Here is a 14,223-nt window from a genome sequence, read left to right as displayed (position 1 = left end):
GGCGTCGTCGCCAGACGGGCCGGTCGCAGCTTCAGAGGTGGCGTCGTCGCCAGACGGGCCGGTCGCAGCTTCAGAGGTGGCGTCGTCGCCAGACGGGCCGGTCGCAGCTTCAGAGGTGGCGTCGTCGCCAGACGGGCCGGTCGCAGCTTCAGAGGTGGCGTCGTCGCCAGACGGGCCGGTCGCAGCTTCAGAGGTGGCGTCGTCGCCAGACGGGCCGGTCGCAGCTTCAGAGGTGGCGTCGTCGCCAGACGGGCCGGTCGCAGCTTCAGAGGTGGCGTCGTCGCCAGACGGGCCGGTCGCAGCTTCAGAGGTGGCGTCGTCGCCAGACGGGCCGGTCGCAGCTTCAGAGGTGGCGTCGTCGCCAGACGGGCCGGTCGCAGCTTCAGAGGTGGCGTCGTCGCCAGACGGGCCGGTCGCAGCTTCAGAGGTGGCGTCGTCGCCAGACGGGCCGGTCGCAGCTTCAGAGGTGGCGTCGTCGCCAGACGGGCCGGTCGCAGCTTCAGAGGTGGCGTCGTCGCCAGACGGGCCGGTCGCAGCTTCAGAGGTGGCGTCGTCGCCAGACGGGCCGGTCGCAGCTTCAGAGGTGGCGTCGTCGCCAGACGGGCCGGTCGCAGCTTCAGAGGTGGCGTCGTCGCCAGACGGGCCGGTCGCAGCTTCAGAGGTGGCGTCGTCGCCAGACGGGCCGGTCGCAGCTTCAGAGGTGGCGTCGTCGCCAGACGGGCCGGTCGCAGCTTCAGAGGTGGCGTCGTCGCCAGACGGGCCGGTCGCAGCTTCAGAGGTGGCGTCGTCGCCAGACGGGCCGGTCGCAGCTTCAGAGGTGGCGTCGTCGCCAGACGGGCCGGTCGCAGCTTCAGAGGTGGCGTCGTCGCCAGACGGGCCGGTCGCAGCTTCAGAGGTGGCGTCGTCGCCAGACGGGCCGGTCGCAGCTTCAGAGGTGGCGTCGTCGCCAGACGGGCCGGTCGCAGCTTCAGAGGTGGCGTCGTCGCCAGACGGGCCGGTCGCAGCTTCAGAGGTGGCGTCGTCGCCAGACGGGCCGGTCGCAGCTTCAGAGGTGGCGTCGTCGCCAGACGGGCCGGTCGCAGCTTCAGAGGTGGCGTCGTCGCCAGACGGGCCGGTCGCAGCTTCAGAGGTGGCGTCGTCGCCAGACGGGCCGGTCGCAGCTTCAGAGGTGGCGTCGTCGCCAGACGGGCCGGTCGCAGCTTCAGAGGTGGCGTCGTCGCCAGACGGGCCGGTCGCAGCTTCAGAGGTGGCGTCGTCGCCAGACGGGCCGGTCGCAGCTTCAGAGGTGGCGTCGTCGCCAGACGGGCCGGTCGCAGCTTCAGAGGTGGCGTCGTCGCCAGACGGGCCGGTCGCAGCTTCAGAGGTGGCGTCGTCGCCAGACGGGCCGGTCGCAGCTTCAGAGGTGGCGTCGTCGCCAGACGGGCCGGTCGCAGCTTCAGAGGTGGCGTCGTCGCCAGACGGGCCGGTCGCAGCTTCAGAGGTGGCGTCGTCGCCAGACGGGCCGGTCGCAGCTTCAGAGGTGGCGTCGTCGCCAGACGGGCCGGTCGCAGCTTCAGAGGTGGCGTCGTCGCCAGACGGGCCGGTCGCAGCTTCAGAGGTGGCGGCGTCGTCCGAGGACATGCGCCTCAGCTTCTCCTCAGAGGACAGGGCATCATTTGCCGGAGAGCTACCATGGTTTGGAGAAGCTTGGGATTCTACTTCATTGGTCTCTAAATACTCTTGAGAAAAAAACAAAAGGAACAGTTGGGTATTCTACAGCAACACATCTGTTCTACACGGTCTAGGCCAAATTGCTAATCGAATTTTGAGCAACATGAACCCTACAGTTTTCAAAGTATATGTTTCAGGCCGTACCTTCTCTGGCTTGTTTAGCGTCAGACCCTATGGATCGGAGCAAGGCCAGGGCATGCACAATGGAGACGTCATTTGATGACAGCTCTGAAAAATGTAGGTTAAGGTTTGACAACATTATTTAGACTGAGTTACTCTATGCTGTTGAATGAGTGTCAAACACAGCAGCACCATAGACAGTGACAAAGAACATAGCTAGAAGGGTTGCGGAAAGAAACACTTACCTCCAAGTCTCCTCTGCAGAGAGACTTGATCTTGCTTCTGGGACTTTCCAACAGGGTAACAAGAAACTGAGGAGAAAGTGTTGACAGAAGTTGAGTTCACACAAAATAGCTACATATATTAATAGCAGTGAAGAATAAAAGATGACCAACGCGGAAGATACAGACAGTCAAATATTAATACCCAACTTATAAAGTTAAGCATATTTACCAAACAAATCCCTTAAACATTAGTGAACCAACCTTTGACAACCCCCACAGTCATCACAACGAGCAGCAATTCTCTCACACCTCCCATGATCATGAAAATAGTCTGTGTTATCAACAGGTAATGTCTTCCCATGGCCTGTATGAGGCTTATATAGGCCACTAATGACCTTAGTTTACCTGACAAACATGGCTTAACGATCAATTAACAAGCTTGATTGAGTTGTTACGTTCAGATAGAAATAGACCATGTAGAACATATGTTGATTCTTATCAAGTTGGTGGGCAGGCAATCTTTTCTACTCCATATATTGCATTTATATCTGTAATGATTAACCCTAATGGTCTCAGATCAGCAGTAGAAAGAAGTATTCCTAATTATTTTAGGTGTAATCTTCAAAGATATTAGGGGGAAATAAACACTGTACCCAAATCCACGTTTTACGTTTTTCAGACAGTGAGAGAGAAGAGGGAGGGATAGGGGGAAGCACAACAGGCCCACACTCATCCTCTCGTACCACCAGGTTCCCTTCCAGCAGATACTGGACTTCAGAGGAACTTCTGCTGCTATACCCCATCTTTACCTTTACCCACAAAGGTCCTAAACGGTAGAAAGTGTCCGGCCAACAGACAGACGCACACCTTATGACGGCAATAACCTGTAGTCCAAGGGGATAGTAGCACTTCACTGAGAGCAAAACAGACAGGGACCAAAAGCTGTGGAAGAAGCAATTAGGAGGCCTGCGTCTTGTGACCGTAGCGTACGTGTAGGTATGTACGGCAGGACCAAATCAGAGAGATAGGTACGAGCAAGCCCATGTAATGCTTTGTAGGTTAGCAGTAAAACCTTGAAATCAGCCCTTGCCTTGACAGGAAGCCAGTGTAGGGAGGCTAGCACTGGAGTAATATGATATATTTTTGGGGTTCTAGTCAGGATTCTAGCAGCCGTATTTAGCACTAACTGAAGTTTATTTAGTGCTTTATCCGGGTAGCCGGAAAGTAAGAGCATTGCAGTAGTCTAACCTAGAAGTGACAAAAGCATGGATACATTTTTCTGCATCATTTTTGGACAGAAAGTTTGATTTTTGCAATGTTACGTAGATGGAAAAAAGCTGTCCTTGAAACAGTCTTGATATGTTCTTCAAAAGAGAGATCAGGGTCCAGAGTAACGCCGAGGGCCTTCACAGTTTTATTTGAGACGACTGTACAGCCATTAAGATTAATTGTCAGATTCAACAGAAGATCTCTTTGTTTCTTGGGACCTAGAACAAGCATCTCTGTTTTGTCCGAGTTTAAAAGTAGAACGTTTGCAGCCATCCACTTCCTTATGTCTGAAACACATGCTTCTAGCGAGGGCAATTTTGGGGCTTCACCATGTTTCATTGAAATGTTCAGCTGTGTGTCATCCGCATAGCAGTGAAAGTTAACATTATGTTTTCGAATGACATCCCCAAGAGGTAAAATATATAGTGAAAATCAATAGTGGTCCTAAAACGGAACCTTGAGGAACATCGAAATTTACAGTTGATTTGTCAGAGGACAAACCATTCACAGAGACTGTAACAGTTTTCTTCTATCTCCTCCTCTGACGAGGAAGGCAGAGGCTGCGCAACAGCCTTTTCTAAACATTTTGAGAGGAATGGAAGATTCGATATAGGCCGATAGTTTTTTATATTTTCTGGGTCAAGGTTTGGCTTTTTCAAGAGAGGCTTTATTACTGCCACTTTTAGTGAGTTTGGTACACATCCGGTGGATAGAGAGCCGTTTATTATGTTCAACATAGGAGGGCCAAGCACAGGAAACAGCTCTTTCAGTAGTTTAGTTGGAATAGGGTCCAGTATGGAGCTTGAAGGTTTAGAGGCCATGATTATTTTCATCATTGTGTCAAGGGATATAGTACTAAAACACTTGAGTGTCTCTCTTGATCCTAGGTCCTGGCAGAGTTGTGCAGACTCAGGACAACTGAGCTTTGAAGGAATACGCAGATTTAAAGATGAGTCCGTAATTTACTTTGTAATAATCATCTTTTCCTCAAAGAAGTTCATGAATGTATTACTGCTGAGGTGAAAGCCATCCTCTCTTGGGGAATGCTGCTTTTTAGTTAGCTTTGCGACAGTATCAAAAACGAATTTCGGATTGTTCTTATTTTCCTCAATTAAGTTGGAAAAATAGGATGATCGAGCAGCAGCAAGGGCTCTTCGATACTGCACGGTACTGTCTTTCCAAGCTAGTCGGAAGACTTCCAGTTTGGTGTGGCGCCATTTCCGTTCCAATTTTCTGGAAGCTTGCTTCAGAGCTCGGGTATTTTCTGTATACCAGGGAGCTAGTTTCTTATGAGAAATGTTTTTAGTTTTTAGGGGTGCAACTGCATCTAGGGTATTGCGCAAGGTTAAATTGAGTTCCTCAGTTAGGTGGTTAACTGATTTTTGTCCTCTGGCGTCCTTGGGTAGACAGAGGGAGTCTGGAAGGACATCAAGGAATCTTTGTGTTGTCTGTGAATTTATAGCACGACTTTTGATGTTCCTTGGTTGGGGTCTGAGCAGATTATTTGTTGCAATTGCAAACGTAATAAAATGGTGGTCCGATAGTCCAGGATTATGAGGGAAAACATTAAGATCCACAACATTTATTCCATGGGACAAAACTAGGTCCAGAGTATGACTGTGACAGTGAGTAGGTCCAGAGACATGTCGGCTGATTATTCGTTTTAAGTCTAATACTGCGGGTAATGGAGTCGCCAATGACTAGAGTTTTCAATTTGTCAGAGCTAATGGTGGGAAGCTTCGGCGTCTCTGACCCCGTAACGGGAGGAGTAGAGACAAGAGAAGGCTCGGCCTTTGACTCCGACTCGCTGCTTAATGGGGAAAACCGGTCGAAGTTTGTCGGCTGAATGAGCGACACCGGTTGAGCATTCCTACAGCATTTCTCTCCAGAAACCGTGAGAAAGTTGTCCGGCTGCGGGGACCGTGCGAGGGGATTTATACTAACGTTGCTATCTGTACTTACTGGTGGCACAGACGCTGTTTCATCCTTTCCTACACTGAAATTACCCTTGCCTAACGATTGCGTCTGAAGCTGGGCTTGTAGCACAGCTATCCTCACCGTAAGGCGATCGTTCTCCTGTATGAGTACAGCGACTGCAATTAGAAGGCATCATGTTAATGTTACTACTTAGCTTCGGCTGTTGGAGGTCCTGACGAACCATGTCCAGATAAAGCGTCCGGAGTATGAGGATTCTGTGTTATGCACTATAGCCCGTTACCATATGTGATTTAATATTATCTGCTGTTGGCTTGTGTGGATGTATGTATGTGTTATGCAACATAGCTGACTTGAACCATTGTTCAGTTTCAGGGCCATGGGCCTTTCTCATGATGGAAAAATACAGAACTGTGCAATGAGTTGGGGGGGGGCACATTCAGAACAGTCTTTTGTTAGATAACAGGAGCCAGGTGCCTGATAACTGCATATTCTACACAGCTACAACGACTGACCGCTGAAGCGCTTAAGGGGCTGGGACCAGCCTCTGCGCCAACAATCAACGATAGGCTGGGTGAGTCTAAACCACGCCCAGTCTACTCTGACAGGCCGGCTCGGAAGCAGGAACTACTGTCAGAGTATATTAAATATCTTTGTCAGGAACAAGTCAGTTCTGTTTTGCCCTGCGAGGTGGGACAGAGCCCATATATACGAAAATTGCATTTACCACTTATTGCTTAGCTAATAAAAGCCTCATTGTGATATTTATCCTGATACCAGATTCGAATTGACGCAACCCTGACACGAGTGAAAAAATTTAGGGAAAAACCAAAAATATAAACGGTAATTAAAAAGTAAAAACCGTAAAGTTGTCATGTAGCAACAAAACACCGCAACACGTAAACAAGTCTGCAAGTTGTGACCGGAAATGGCGTCAAAATGCTGTTGAGGTATCATGTGATGCTACTAGCATAAATGGACCAACACTGAGCACATGTAGCTTAAGTCAATTGGTAATTTAAAACACAGGGGTCTGAGTAATATTGCTGGCGCATGGATATAATGCAAAATAAATGTTGCCATCACCCCAGTTACTCAAGTCAGGTCATACACCTCACCTCCAAGTAGGAACCACCAAAACAATACAGAGGACACAAGTATTACAGTTAATGTTTAATTGAGCCAAAACAAGCAAATGCAGTTACACACTGGACTAGAGTACCCATGAACTCTTGCATGTCCCACGTCAGATATCCATGGCGTCGTCGCCGGACGGGCCGGTCGCAGCTTCAGAGGTGGCGTCGTCGCCAGACGGGCCGGTCGCAGCTTCAGAGGTGGCGTCGTCGCCAGACGGTCCGGTCGCAGCTTCAGAGGTGGCGTCGTCGCCAGACGGTCCGGTCGCAGCTTCAGAGGTGGCGTCGTCGCCAGACGGGCCGGTCGCAGCTTCAGAGGTGGCGTCGTCGCCAGACGGGCCGGTCGCAGCTTCAGAGGTGGCGTCGTCGCCAGACGGGCCGGTCGCAGCTTCAGAGGTGGCGTCGTCGCCAGACGGGCCGGTCGCAGCTTCAGAGGTGGCGTCGTCGCCAGACGGGCCGGTCGCAGCTTCAGAGGTGGCGTCGTCGCCAGACGGGCCGGTCGCAGCTTCAGAGGTGGCGTCGTCGCCAGACGGGCCGGTCGCAGCTTCAGAGGTGGCGTCGTCGCCAGACGGGCCGGTCGCAGCTTCAGAGGTGGCGTCGTCGCCAGACGGGCCGGTCGCAGCTTCAGAGGTGGCGTCGTCGCCAGACGGGCCGGTCGCAGCTTCAGAGGTGGCGTCGTCGCCAGACGGGCCGGTCGCAGCTTCAGAGGTGGCGTCGTCGCCAGACGGGCCGGTCGCAGCTTCAGAGGTGGCGTCGTCGCCAGACGGGCCGGTCGCAGCTTCAGAGGTGGCGTCGTCGCCAGACGGGCCGGTCGCAGCTTCAGAGGTGGCGTCGTCGCCAGACGGGCCGGTCGCAGCTTCAGAGGTGGCGTCGTCGCCAGACGGGCCGGTCGCAGCTTCAGAGGTGGCGTCGTCGCCAGACGGGCCGGTCGCAGCTTCAGAGGTGGCGTCGTCGCCAGACGTGCCGGTCGCAGCTTCAGAGGTGGCGTCGTCGCCAGACGGGCCGGTCGCAGCTTCAGAGGTGGCGTCGTCGCCAGACGGGCCGGTCGCAGCTTCAGAGGTGGCGTCGTCGCCAGACGGGCCGGTCGCAGCTTCAGAGGTGGCGTCGTCGCCAGACGGGCCGGTCGCAGCTTCAGAGGTGGCGTCGTCGCCAGACGGGCCGGTCGCAGCTTCAGAGGTGGCGTCGTCGCCAGACGGGCCGGTCGCAGCTTCAGAGGTGGCGTCGTCGCCAGACGGGCCGGTCGCAGCTTCAGAGGTGGCGTCGTCGCCAGACGGGCCGGTCGCAGCGTCAGAGGTGGCGTCGTCGCCAGACGGGCCGGTCGCAGCGTCAGAGGTGGCGTCGTCGCCAGACGGGCCGGTCGCAGCGTCAGAGGTGGCGTCGTCGCCAGACGGGCCGGTCGCAGCGTCAGAGGTGGCGTCGTCGCCAGACGGGCCGGTCGCAGCGTCAGAGGTGGCGTCGTCGCCAGACGGGCCGGTCGCAGCGTCAGAGGTGGCGTCGTCGCCAGACGGGCCGGTCGCAGCGTCAGAGGTGGCGTCGTCGCCAGACGGGCCGGTCGCAGCGTCAGAGGTGGCGTCGTCGCCAGACGGGCCGGTCGCAGCGTCAGAGGTGGCGTCGTCGCCAGACGGGCCGGTCGCAGCGTCAGAGGTGGCGTCGTCGCCAGACGGGCCGGTCGCAGCGTCAGAGGTGGCGTCGTCGCCAGACGGGCCGGTCGCAGCGTCAGAGGTGGCGTCGTCGCCAGACGGGCCGGTCGCAGCGTCAGAGGTGGCGTCGTCGCCAGACGGGCCGGTCGCAGCGTCAGAGGTGGCGTCGTCGCCAGACGGAACGGTCGCAGCGTCAGAGGTGGCGTCGTCGCCAGACGGGCCGGTCGCAGCGTCAGAGGTGGCGTCGTCGCCAGACGGGCCGGTCGCAGCGTCAGAGGTGGCGTCGTCGCCAGACGGGCCGGTCGCAGCGTCAGAGGTGGCGTCGTCGCCAGACGGGCCGGTCGCAGCGTCAGAGGTGGCGTCGTCGCCAGACGGGCCGGTCGCAGCGTCAGAGGTGGCGTCGTCGCCAGACGGGCCGGTCGCAGCGTCAGAGGTGGCGTCGTCGCCAGACGGGCCGGTCGCAGCGTCAGAGGTGGCGTCGTCGCCAGACGGGCCGGTCGCAGCGTCAGAGGTGGCGTCGTCGCCAGACGGGCCGGTCGCAGCTTCAGAGGTGGCGTCGTCGCCAGACGGGCCGGTCGCAGCTTCAGAGGTGGCGCCGTCGCCAGACGGGCCGGTCGCAGCTTCAGAGGTGGCGCCGTCGCCAGACGGGCCGGTCGCAGCTTCAGAGGTGGCGCCGTCGCCAGACGGGCCGGTCGCAGCTTCAGAGGTGGCGCCGTCGCCAGACGGGCCGGTCGCAGCTTCAGAGGTGGCGCCGTCGCCAGACGGGCCGGTCGCAGCTTCAGAGGTGGCGCCGTCGCCAGACGGGCCGGTCGCAGCTTCAGAGGTGGCGCCGTCGCCAGACGGGCCGGTCGCAGCTTCAGAGGTGGCGCCGTCGCCAGACGGGCCGGTCGCAGCTTCAGAGGTGGCGCCGTCGCCAGACGGGCCGGTCGCAGCTTCAGAGGTGGCGCCGTCGCCAGACGGGCCGGTCGCAGCTTCAGAGGTGGCGTCGTCGCCAGACGGGCCGGTCGCAGCTTCAGAGGTGGCGTCGTCGCCAGACGGGCCGGTCGCAGCTTCAGAGGTGGCGCCGTCGCCAGACGGGCCGGTCGCAGCTTCAGAGGTGGCGCCGTCGCCAGACGGGCCGGTCGCAGCTTCAGAGGTGGCGCCGTCGCCAGACGGGCCGGTCGCAGCTTCAGAGGTGGCGCCGTCGCCAGACGGGCCGGTCGCAGCTTCAGAGGTGGCGCCGTCGCCAGACGGGCCGGTCGCAGCGTCAGAGGTGGCGTCGTCGCCAGACGGGCCGGTCGCAGCGTCAGAGGTGGCGTCGTCGCCAGACGGGCCGGTCGCAGCGTCAGAGGTGGCGTCGTCGCCAGACGGGCCGGTCGCAGCGTCAGAGGTGGCGCCGTCGCCAGACGGGCCGGTCGCAGCGTCAGAGGTGGCGCCGTCGCCAGACGGGCCGGTCGCAGCGTCAGAGGTGGCGCCGTCGCCAGACGGGCCGGTCGCAGCTTCAGAGGTGGCGCCGTCGCCAGACGGGCCGGTCGCAGCTTCAGAGGTGGCGCCGTCGCCAGACGGGCCGGTCGCAGCTTCAGAGGTGGCGCCGTCGCCAGACGGGCCGGTCGCAGCTTCAGAGGTGGCGTCGTCGCCAGACGGGCCGGTCGCAGCTTCAGAGGTGGCGTCGTCGCCAGACGGGCCGGTCGCAGCTTCAGAGGTGGCGTCGTCGCCAGACGGGCCGGTCGCAGCTTCAGAGGTGGCGTCGTCGCCAGACGGGCCGGTCGCAGCTTCAGAGGTGGCGTCGTCGCCAGACGGGCCGGTCGCAGCTTCAGAGGTGGCGTCGTCGCCAGACGGGCCGGTCGCAGCTTCAGAGGTGGCGTCGTCGCCAGACGGGCCGGTCGCAGCTTCAGAGGTGGCGTCGTCGCCAGACGGGCCGGTCGCAGCTTCAGAGGTGGCGTCGTCGCCAGACGGGCCGGTCGCAGCTTCAGAGGTGGCGTCGTCGCCAGACGGGCCGGTCGCAGCTTCAGAGGTGGCGTCGTCGCCAGACGGGCCGGTCGCAGCTTCAGAGGTGGCGTCGTCGCCAGACGGGCCGGTCGCAGCTTCAGAGGTGGCGTCGTCGCCAGACGGGCCGGTCGCAGCTTCAGAGGTGGCGTCGTCGCCAGACGGGCCGGTCGCAGCTTCAGAGGTGGCGTCGTCGCCAGACGGGCCGGTCGCAGCTTCAGAGGTGGCGTCGTCGCCAGACGGGCCGGTCGCAGCTTCAGAGGTGGCGTCGTCGCCAGACGGGCCGGTCGCAGCTTCAGAGGTGGCGTCGTCGCCAGACGGGCCGGTCGCAGCTTCAGAGGTGGCGTCGTCGCCAGACGGGCCGGTCGCAGCTTCAGAGGTGGCGTCGTCGCCAGACGGGCCGGTCGCAGCTTCAGAGGTGGCGTCGTCGCCAGACGGGCCGGTCGCAGCTTCAGAGGTGGCGTCGTCGCCAGACGGGCCGGTCGCAGCTTCAGAGGTGGCGTCGTCGCCAGACGGGCCGGTCGCAGCTTCAGAGGTGGCGTCGTCGCCAGACGGGCCGGTCGCAGCTTCAGAGGTGGCGTCGTCGCCAGACGGGCCGGTCGCAGCTTCAGAGGTGGCGTCGTCGCCAGACGGGCCGGTCGCAGCTTCAGAGGTGGCGTCGTCGCCAGACGGGCCGGTCGCAGCTTCAGAGGTGGCGTCGTCGCCAGACGGGCCGGTCGCAGCTTCAGAGGTGGCGTCGTCGCCAGACGGGCCGGTCGCAGCTTCAGAGGTGGCGTCGTCGCCAGACGGGCCGGTCGCAGCTTCAGAGGTGGCGTCGTCGCCAGACGGGCCGGTCGCAGCTTCAGAGGTGGCGTCGTCGCCAGACGGGCCGGTCGCAGCTTCAGAGGTGGCGTCGTCGCCAGACGGGCCGGTCGCAGCTTCAGAGGTGGCGTCGTCGCCAGACGGGCCGGTCGCAGCTTCAGAGGTGGCGTCGTCGCCAGACGGGCCGGTCGCAGCTTCAGAGGTGGCGTCGTCGCCAGACGGGCCGGTCGCAGCTTCAGAGGTGGCGTCGTCGCCAGACGGGCCGGTCGCAGCTTCAGAGGTGGCGTCGTCGCCAGACGGGCCGGTCGCAGCTTCAGAGGTGGCGTCGTCGCCAGACGGGCCGGTCGCAGCTTCAGAGGTGGCGTCGTCGCCAGACGGGCCGGTCGCAGCTTCAGAGGTGGCGTCGTCGCCAGACGGGCCGGTCGCAGCTTCAGAGGTGGCGTCGTCGCCAGACGGGCCGGTCGCAGCTTCAGAGGTGGCGTCGTCGCCAGACGGGCCGGTCGCAGCTTCAGAGGTGGCGTCGTCGCCAGACGGGCCGGTCGCAGCTTCAGAGGCGGCGTCGTCCGAGGACATGCGCCTCAGCTTCTCCTCAGAGGACAGGGCATCATTTGCCAGAGAGCTACCATGGTTTGGAGAAGCTTGGGATTCTACTTCATTGGTCTCTAAATACTCTTGAGAAAAAAAACAAAAGGAACAGTTGGGTATTCTACAGCAACACATCTGTTCTACACGGTCTAGGCCAAATTGCTAATCGAATTTTGAGCAACATGAACCCTACAGTTTTCAAAGTATATGTTTCAGGCCGTACCTTCTCTGGCTTGTTTAGCGTCAGACCCTATGGATCGGAGCAAGGCCAGGGCATGCACAATGGAGACGTCATTTGATGACAGCTCTGAAAAATGTAGGTTAAGGTTTGACAACATTATTTAGACTGAGTTACTCTATGCTGTTGAATGAGTGTCAAACACAGCAGCACCATAGACAGTGACAAAGAACATAGCTAGAAGGGTTGCGGAAAGAAACACTTACCTCCAAGTCTCCTCTGCAGAGAGACTTGATCTTGCTTCTGGGACTTTCCAACAGGGTAACAAGAAACTGAGGAGAAAGTGTTGACAGAAGTTGAGTTCACACAAAATAGCTACATATATTAATAGCAGTGAAGAATAAAAGATGACCAACGCGGAAGATACAGACAGTCAAATATTAATACCCAACTTATAAAGTTAAGCATATTTACCAAACAAATCCCTTAAACATTAGTGAACCAACCTTTGACAACCCCCACAGTCATCACAACGAGCAGCAATTCTCTCACACCTCCCATGATCATGAAAATAGTCTGTGTTATCAACAGGTAATGTCTTCCCATGGCCTGTATGAGGCTTATATAGGCCACTAATGACCTTAGTTTACCTGACAAACATGGCTTAACGATCAATTAACAAGCTTGATTGAGTTGTTACGTTCAGATAGAAATAGACCATGTAGAACATATGTTGATTCTTATCAAGTTGGTGGGCAGGCAATCTTTTCTACTCCATATATTGCATTTATATCTGTAATGATTAACCCTAATGGTCTCAGATCAGCAGTAGAAAGAAGTATTCCTAATTATTTTAGGTGTAATCTTCAAAGATATTAGGGGGAAATAAACACTGTACCCAAATCCACGTTTTACGTTTTTCAGACAGTGAGAGAGAAGAGGGAGGGATAGGGGGAAGCACAACAGGCCCACACTCATCCTCTCGTACCACCAGGTTCCCTTCCAGCAGATACTGGACTTCAGAGGAACTTCTGCTGCTATACCCCATCTTTACCTTTACCCACAAAGGTCCTAAACGGTAGAAAGTGTCCGGCCAACAGACAGACGCACACCTTATGACGGCAATAACCTGTAGTCCAAGGGGATAGTAGCACTTCACTGAGAGCAAAACAGACAGGGACCAAAAGATGTGGAAGAAGCAATTAGGAGGCCTGCGTCTTGTGACCGTAGCGTACGTGTAGGTATGTACGGCAGGACCAAATCAGAGAGATAGGTACGAGCAAGCCCATGTAATGCTTTGTAGGTTAGCAGTAAAACCTTGAAATCAGCCCTTGCCTTGACAGGAAGCCAGTGTAGGGAGGCTAGCACTGGAGTAATATGATATATTTTTGGGGTTCTAGTCAGGATTCTAGCAGCCGTATTTAGCACTAACTGAAGTTTATTTAGTGCTTTATCCGGGTAGCCGGAAAGTAAGAGCATTGCAGTAGTCTAACCTAGAAGTGACAAAAGCATGGATACATTTTTCTGCATCATTTTTGGACAGAAAGTTTGATTTTTGCAATGTTACGTAGATGGAAAAAAGCTGTCCTTGAAACAGTCTTGATATGTTCTTCAAAAGAGAGATCAGGGTCCAGAGTAACGCCGAGGGCCTTCACAGTTTTATTTGAGACGACTGTACAGCCATTAAGATTAATTGTCAGATTCAACAGAAGATCTCTTTGTTTCTTGGGACCTAGAACAAGCATCTCTGTTTTGTCCGAGTTTAAAAGTAGAACGTTTGCAGCCATCCACTTCCTTATGTCTGAAACACATGCTTCTAGCGAGGGCAATTTTGGGGCTTCACCATGTTTCATTGAAATGTTCAGCTGTGTGTCATCCGCATAGCAGTGAAAGTTAACATTATGTTTTCGAATGACATCCCCAAGAGGTAAAATATATAGTGAAAATCAATAGTGGTCCTAAAACGGAACCTTGAGGAACATCGAAATTTACAGTTGATTTGTCAGAGGACAAACCATTCACAGAGACTGTAACAGTTTTCTTCTATCTCCTCCTCTGACGAGGAAGGCAGAGGCTGCGCAACAGCCTTTTCTAAACATTTTGAGAGGAATGGAAGATTCGATATAGGCCGATAGTTTTTTATATTTTCTGGGTCAAGGTTGGGCTTTTTCAAGAGAGGCTTTATTACTGCCACTTTTAGTGAGTTTGGTACACATCCGGTGGATAGAGAGCCGTTTATTATGTTCAACATAGGAGGGCCAAGCACAGGAAACAGCTCTTTCAGTAGTTTAGTTGGAATAGGGTCCAGTATGGAGCTTGAAGGTTTAGAGGCCATGATTATTTTCATCATTGTGTCAAGGGATATAGTACTAAAACACTTGAGTGTCTCTCTTGATCCTAGGTCCTGGCAGAGTTGTGCAGACTCAGGACAACTGAGCTTTGAAGGAATACGCAGATTTAAAGAGGAGTCCGTAATTTACTTTGTAATAATCATCTTTTCCTCAAAGAAGTTCATGAATTTATTACTGCTGAGGTGAAAGCCATCCTCTCTTGGGGAATGCTGCTTTTTAGTTAGCTTTGCGACAGTATCAAAAACGAATTTCGGATTGTTCTTATTTTCCTCAATTAAGTTGGAAAAATAGGATGATCGAGCAGCAGCAAGG

The 14,223-nt window shown here is 56.1% G+C and overlaps 2 protein-coding genes across 2 annotated transcripts; both read right to left on the bottom strand.

Moving 5' to 3' along the window:
* Positions 1-36: 36 nt before the first annotated feature.
* Positions 37-2,376, bottom strand: LOC149984390 (uncharacterized; the record flags this gene model as incomplete). The annotated part of the gene is made up of 4 exons (XM_090230548.1): positions 2,316-2,376; positions 2,076-2,141; positions 1,855-1,938; positions 37-1,718 (listed from the first exon to the last, which is right to left on the bottom strand). Coding segments are annotated over exons 1-4 (1,893 nt in total), but the record flags the coding sequence as incomplete, so codon positions are not given.
* Positions 2,377-2,964: 588 nt separating this feature from the next.
* LOC149984389 (uncharacterized) lies at positions 2,965-12,127 on the bottom strand. The gene is made up of 5 exons (XM_090230547.1): positions 12,067-12,127; positions 11,827-11,892; positions 11,606-11,689; positions 9,774-11,468; positions 2,965-2,996 (listed from the first exon to the last, which is right to left on the bottom strand). The coding sequence occupies exons 1-5, from the start codon at positions 12,125-12,127 to the stop codon at positions 2,965-2,967; spliced, it is 1,938 nt and encodes a 645-aa protein (XP_090086673.1).
* Between the last annotated feature and the right edge of the window lie 2,096 nt (positions 12,128-14,223).

This window comes from Oncorhynchus mykiss, chromosome 3, assembly GCF_057628025.1.
Source record: "Oncorhynchus mykiss isolate SJ-2025 chromosome 3, ASM5762802v1, whole genome shotgun sequence".
In the NCBI taxonomy this organism is placed as follows: Eukaryota; Metazoa; Chordata; class Actinopteri; order Salmoniformes; family Salmonidae; genus Oncorhynchus; species Oncorhynchus mykiss.
This window is presented reverse-complemented; position numbering and strand designations above follow the sequence as displayed.